The sequence below is a fragment of the Lactuca saligna genome, chromosome 4 (assembly GCF_052625555.1).
Source record: "Lactuca saligna cultivar CGN05327 chromosome 4, ASM5262555v1, whole genome shotgun sequence".
NCBI classification, from domain to species: Eukaryota; Viridiplantae; Streptophyta; class Magnoliopsida; order Asterales; family Asteraceae; genus Lactuca; species Lactuca saligna.
The window spans coordinates 285,247,019-285,254,228 of NC_136420.1; the positions used below are offsets into that span (position 1 = coordinate 285,247,019).

A 7,210-nucleotide genomic window follows, 5' to 3' on the forward strand; every position below is an offset into this window, starting at 1 on the left:
TATATATATATATATATATGGAGTGGTTCAAATGAGAACCACAGAATATTAAGAACCCTAAGAACCCCATTAGTTAGTAAATATTTACATGATATTTTTATTAAACATGTAAAAATCCTTTTTTTTTATCTTTTCGATACAAAAAGGGCAAAATTGTAATTTTTGCGGTATAATATTTTCATTCTTATATGCTCTCATGTTTGAATACACAACTTATATAAATTACAAGTTTATACAGTCCATTTGTAGTTTAATTCACTAAATTCACAATTTAATACAACCCATTTTATAATAATTCACAAATTCAAAGAAATCAAAAATTCAAACTGTACTACTACCACCACCACACGCTGCCACTAACCACCTGTACCAGCATCTCAATCATTATTTTTTCTAAATCAGATTTGTAAACAAAGTCATGCATTAATAACTTAAATACTACATTCACAAAAAAGAAATATATTTAGAAAAAAATAACAAAAAAATTTATACATAAATCATTCATATATTAAATTGTGAATTAAATATATTAAGCCGTGAATAAAATTTGCATTATTTCAAAACCAAACAAAAAAAATTATAAAATAATCACAACTTAATGTCAATTCATTCACATCCTAATATAATCAACTCATAATTTAATACACAAAATTCACAGCTTAATATAGTCAGTTCATAGTCTAAGAAGAAAATACACAGTTTAATGTAGTCAATTCACAGTTTAAAACACAAAAATCTTAGTTTAGTACACAAAATTCAAATTTTATTACACAAAAAGTATGCATCCACAACCATATTTTCAACTTTACACTACTTATATAGTCAATTTAAAGTTTATACACAGAATTCATAACTTAATACAAGTAACTTCATAGTTTCATACACATAATTCACAGTTTAATCTAGTCAATTTACAGTTCAAACAAAAAATTCACAGCTTAATACAACCAATTCATAGTTTAAAAAGAAAACTTAAAGCTTAATACAATCAATTCACAGTTTAAAACACAAAAATAACAGCTTAGTAAACTAAATTCACATTTTAATACACAAAAGTAGTATTCGCATCTATATTATCAACTTAAAACACTTATTACAATTAATACACAATTTAATATATAAAATTCACAAACTACTATAATAAATTCAAAGTTTAATTCAAAAAAATTATACATTCACAACTTAATAGCAGTTAAAACTAAGATTAACAAAACTATACGACAAATAAGAGGTTAAAACATCAAGTTCACACTTTAAAGAAAAATAAAACAAACAAAAAAAAAACTATATTATATAGATCTACAACAGATATAAGTAGAAAAACATATTATCAACTTAAAACTTTTAATTCATAGTTAAATACAGAAAATTCACTATTTAATACAAAAAAAAGTATGTATTCAAAAACATATAATCAGCTTAAAATTTTTAATACAATCAATTTACAGTTTAATACAATTAATTCATAGTTAAATATACAAACTCACATCTTAATATAGTCAATTTACAGTTTAAACAACAAATTCACACCTTAATGCATTCAATTCACAGTTTTAAACACAAATATCACAACTAAATACACAAACTTCATAGTTTAATATACAAAAAAATATGCATTCACAACTAAATTTACAGCTTAATAACTTACCAAATTTTATTGAAGCATTTCATCAAACACCTAGTGTGCATCTTTTTTTTTTCTTTCCAGAACTTCCTTTTGTAAGCACCATCAATGTAAACACCATACACACCAGATCTAACCTGAAAATGGACAAACACATCAAATCTGATGTCGATTTGATGGTGTTTTGACCAGAGATAAGAGAGACAGAGACGGAAATGAGTTATAGATGAGAAGGAGACGACACATAATAGATCTCCTACAAATTCGTCAAACATTTCGCCAAAGAGCTTCATACTCTGTTACATATGTTATTCCGATGAAGCAGATCAAAGATTTTTTTTCGTGCTTCATCATATCTGAAATGTTGGAGATATGGAGAAGAAGCATATTCAAACTTCAAAATAAAGTGTAGTGTTTTCTAAGTATTCCAGCAAAGCAAAGCCACTGATGGAAGGCGATAGTCGGTGCTGGTGAGATAGATGGCGGTGGAAGGAGGTGGCCCTCGGTGGTAATTGCATATAAGTTGGGGGTTCTAGATCTGAAGGCGAATGCACCAGATCTGAAGGTGAATGCTTCAGATCTGAAGGCGCTGACTCCAGATATGAAGATCGTTGTATTCCGGCGATGGTGATGGTGTCGTTGATGGTGATGGTCGTTGGCAGCGATAGGAGGTAAGAGAGAGAGAGAGAGAGAGAGAGAGAGACGAGAGAAAAGTTTTCATGTGTGATGATTTAAGTTATAAGGTAAAAAAGTGGTTCTTATGGTTCTTAACTTTTTATGGTTCTCATTTGAACCTTTACCTATATATATATATATATATATATATATATATATATATATATATATATATATATATATATATATATATATATATATATATATATATATATATATATATATATATATATATATATAGGGGAGGATTCAATTGAGAAAAAAAAAGTTGAGAATGGGGGAATCATTCTCAGCCAATCATTTATTTTTGCCGTAAAAGTGTCCAACGTACCGACAAAAATGGGAAAGGAATGCATATGTGTTTTCCAACAAAACATATTTCCTTAAACTATGCTAATCATTACCTTAAGACAAAATTACAAAAATTGTCCCTGTGGTTTGTGAAAAGTAACAAACTTAGTCCCTATCTATTTTTTTTTTTTGATGTATTTGGCCATTGTGGTTTGTAAAAGTTGCATTTGAGGTCCTTTTTCTTAACACCGTCAATTTCAGCCGTTTTGGGTCATTAAGTTGGGGGGTATATTCGTCTTTTTACATTTGGTGCTCATTTAAGATGGATTAGGCAACGATACGTCATTAACTTATCCTCATTAAGCAGATCCAAGAAACCCCATTCTTCTCCTTTTCACCTTAGCCTATTGATCATCTTGACGATCTTCATCCTTCATCCATCCCATCCGATTTTAGGTTTTATCAACTGAAAATGGTACTTTGTATGTGGAATTTACGTGGTCCTCATCTGATTGCACCCGACCTTGATAAAGATTACAGTAAGTTGTTTCATCTTTTGTTTGTGTTTCTTGTTTTATATATTCAAGGCTCATCATTCTTCTTTTTCAGATGGTCATGACAATTTCTTCACTTTAAAAATACATCATGGTGGATTTTTTTCAAAGTTCCCAGGAAGAAAGTACGTTGAGGGAAGGTTGGCATTCTATGACTTTGTTGACACTGATCTTTTTTCAGTTCATGATCTAAATGACTTGATTCGTGAGATAGGGTATTCTGCGGATGACACAATGTACTATCATTATAGAATTCCTAATCTAGACTTAGATTTTGGATTGAAGGCTCTAGGAAATGATCAAGACGTCATATCTATGACTCAATTTGTCCCTCAAAACAGAGTGATTAATGTGTACGTTGAACATGGTTCTACAAGACTTCATACTTACTTCATGTCCCCAAGTAAAGTTGTTATTGAGCAACTAGATGATGATCCTTCTCCTGAGCTTAATAGGATTAGGCCTAAGAAGAAGGGAATTAGTTCGTGTAGCAAGAAATTAGACATGAATGTCCCATTTATAGAATCAACTAATCAAGCTCAGAGAGAAGATGGTGTGTATGATTTTTCCATGTCCCTAGTTCCTTTTGAGCCAAACAAACAAGACATGGTTAATGAGTTTAAGGATGATTCGTATTTCCTTGTACCAGAAGAAACTGATACAATGCAAGAAATTACAGTTGATATTAATTGCCAGAATCATAGGGAAATGCTAGATGATTTTGAGCCTTTTAGTAGTGATGGATATCAGAATATAGGTGAGTTTGAAAGAGAGGTTGAAGCTGAAGAAGAAGAAGATGAAGAAGGGCATGCATAGGATTCAAAAGATGATTCAGAAGAGCATACAGAAGAAGATGATGATTATGACTACATTGTTTACCCAGAAGCTATTTTAGATGACTGGGAGGTTGATATGAGAGAGTTTCACAGTTGTGTGGATGAGGTTGAATGGTTTGGACAAGGTCCTAACATAGAATTAGATTTAAATCAAGATGATGATTTAGGTGTGATCAACAATGATGAGTTTGAAAGTGCAGGATATGAGGAAGACCTAAGGAAGAGAATGTTAAAAAAACCTGAACAAGAAGGTGCCTTGTTCTTCCGGGGTAGTTCATGTTACACCATTTTTTGTGGGTCAAGCTTTTAAAACCAAAAAAGATATACAAGGTCACGTGAAGATGCTTTCAATAAAAACAAGGAGGGCCCTATACATGGCAAAAAATGAAAAATTGAGAGTAAGAGTCAAGTGTAAAGGGGTGGTTCCAGATTCCACTGATGGTGGGCCTCCACTATAAGTAAAGCCACATCGAAGGGCAAAACTGTAATTTCACAAAAAGATTCTTGTCCTTTTGCTATTCAGATATCTAGATCTACGGAAGAGGAACAATGGTTGGTGAAGACAGTTATTGATGAGCATTTATGCTTACAAAGTAGAAATGTGAAGGCATGTACATCTAGATATCTTGCAAGCACTATTCTCCAAAAAGTGGATTCCAACCCTCGCATCCTAGTAACAGCCTTACAAGAAGAGCTTCAAATGGATTTGGAATTAAGCATATCAAGAATGAAGGTGTTCAGGGCTAAATCGATTGCAAAGGAACAACTATATGGTGACCACGAAAGGCAATATAATTTGCTGAGAGATTACTGTTTGGAGTTACAAACCAATAACCCAGGTACAACAGTGAAGCTAGAAGTGTGTAATGAACCAAATCCTGATGTTCAAACTCGTATTTTCAAGAGGATATACATTTGTCTTGGAGCACTTAAGTTGGGGTTCAAATCTGGAAAAAGGGAATTATTAGGATTGGATGGATGTTTCTTGAAAGGACCACACCCTGGACAAATTCTAACAGCTGTAGGTCTTGATTCCAATAATGGAATATATCCACTAGCATATGCAGTTGTGGAAGCTGAGATAACAAGTTCATGGACATGGTTCTTAGAATGCCTTTGTGATGATTTGGATTTGGATGCATCATGCAACTTCACTTTTGTATCTGACAGACAAAAGGTATAATACATATAACATAAGTATCTTTTAAAGCTTGTAACAATACTAACTATAATTTACATTATATGTAGGGCATAATACCTACAATAGCAAAAGTGTTTCCAAATGCAGAGCATAGATGGTGTTTGAGACATATACATGAAAACATGAAGTTGCAATGGAGGGGAGAAGAGTTTAGAGATCACTTATGGAGGTGTGCTACACATACAACCATTAGGCACTTTGAAAGGTCAATGGATGAGTTCAAAGATTTCAGTGCAGAGGCTCTTGAATGGCTAAGTAAGATTCCTCCAGTTCATTGGGCTAGGTCTCATTTCTCAGGTAGAGCCCATTCAGATTGTCTTTTAAACAATTTGTGTGAAGTATTCAACTCTAAGCTAGAGCATGGAAGGGACAAGCCTATAATTACATGTTTGGAGTACATAAGAGTGTACTTGATGAAGAGACATTGCATTGTACAAAAAGAAATTGATAAATGCAAAAGTCTATTAACCCCCACTGCAACTACCATACTTGACATAATCAAAACAGCTGCAAGCAAATATAGGGCACTCTTTTGTGGTTTTGGAAAATATCAAGTGACTGGTATGATGTTTGATCAGTATGTGGTCAACTTGAAAGAAGGTACATGTAGTTGTAGGTATTGGGAGATAACAGGGATAGTCTGAAGGCATGGAGTTTGTGCAATATGGGAACATATTCAAAATGGTGAAAAAGCCCAACAACCTGAATATTGGGTGCATCCTTGTTATAAGCTAGAAACATGGAGGGCAATGTACTGTAACAAAATAGATCCAATCAATGGCAGGAGCATGTGGCCAAAATCTAGATGTCCAACCACTCTTATACCACCTACACATCACACACAAGTAAGTTGAATGTTAGTTAACATAGTTTATTATTCATCCAGTTTTAACATTTCCTTAATATTTTTGTAGGTTGGAAGGCCAAAGAAAAAGAGGAGGAGGGCTATAGATGAGGCTAGTAACCAATCAAAAAACCTATCTAGGAAATTCTTGACTGTTACTTGTTCCAAGTGTCATAAAAAAGGACATAACTCTAGAACATGTAAGGGGCAAGGGGGGTCAAGTCAGAGAGTAGTGGGTGGATCAAGTCAAGGTGGTGTGGGTAGATCAAGTAAAGATGCATTTAGTGGAACAAGTCAAGGTTCAGTGGGTGGATCAAGTGAAGATTTCATGGGTGGGTTAAGAGCAAAGAAGATAGACAAGGGAAAAAAAGCCTCAAGTAGGACCTAAGTGAAGTTGGATACAAATGAAAGCATGACTAATCAAGTTATTTGGCTACCTTTTGTTTAAGATTATAAACTTGTGTTGATGCTTTTGTTAAAACATGTTTAATCTAGATAATTACATCTTTTTGCAACTACCTAAATTAGTGATGTAATTAAGTTAATACTAGCCATATGTCATGCTACATTTCTGGTTATAATGATCTCAGTTATCATGTTTTGATATGGTGTGTTTCTCATTCCATTCCATTGTTTAATAATGACCAAAACTCATTCCATTCCATTGTTTGATAATGTCCAAAACTCATTCCATTCCATTGTTTGATAAATGACCAAAACACATTCCATTCCATTGTTTACTTATAGGGCTTTGATTTTGTATTTTTCTCATTCCATTCCAATCTTTGATAAATAGACACAACTCATTCCATTCCAATCTTTGATAAATGGACACAACTCTTTCCATTCCATTCCAATATTCCTAATCAATAATAAAAAAAAACAATGCTTTATAATTAACATAAGACAAAATGCCATTAAACTGATTAACTAAAACCATACATTACATTAAGATTCTAATACATGACATCCCATCCCAAAATCAACTGGTAATATCCCATTCCAGTTCTACACACCATCCGACATTACATATCCAAAATACACTGACCAAATACATCCCCAAATCCAACTACTACTTAGTGCATACGTATATAAACGAAAAAAAGAACCAAGACAGAATAAGCATCCACTTGAGCTTCACAACATCTGCACAAGCTTGAATCAACATCATTTGAACATTGTTCA

The 7,210-nt window shown here is 32.9% G+C and overlaps 1 protein-coding gene across 1 annotated transcript; it reads left to right on the plus strand.

Moving 5' to 3' along the window:
• Positions 1–4,056: 4,056 nt before the first annotated feature.
• On the plus strand, positions 4,057–6,413 carry LOC145040723 (uncharacterized). The gene is made up of 6 exons (XM_078988629.1): positions 4,057–4,231; positions 4,302–4,378; positions 4,504–5,157; positions 5,229–5,781; positions 5,875–6,026; positions 6,096–6,413. Exons 1-6 carry the CDS (start codon positions 4,057–4,059, stop codon positions 6,411–6,413), a joined length of 1,929 nt encoding a protein of 642 aa, XP_078844755.1.
• The last annotated feature ends 797 nt before the right edge of the window (positions 6,414–7,210 follow it).

What these genes read in the sequence shown, in the direction of transcription:
- LOC145040723 (XM_078988629.1), top strand. Translation starts at nt 4,057, where the DNA reads ATGAGAGAGTTTCACAGTTGTGTGGATGAGGTTGAATGGTTTGGACAA. An exon ending in CAAAAAATGAAAAATTGAGA is followed by an intron (nt 4,379 to 4,503) that starts GTAAGAGTCAAG and finishes TTTGCTATTCAG; the next exon opens with ATATCTAGATCTACGGAAGA. An exon ending in TGTGGTCAACTTGAAAGAAG is followed by an intron (nt 5,782 to 5,874) that starts GTACATGTAGTT and finishes ATGGTGAAAAAG; the next exon opens with CCCAACAACCTGAATATTGG.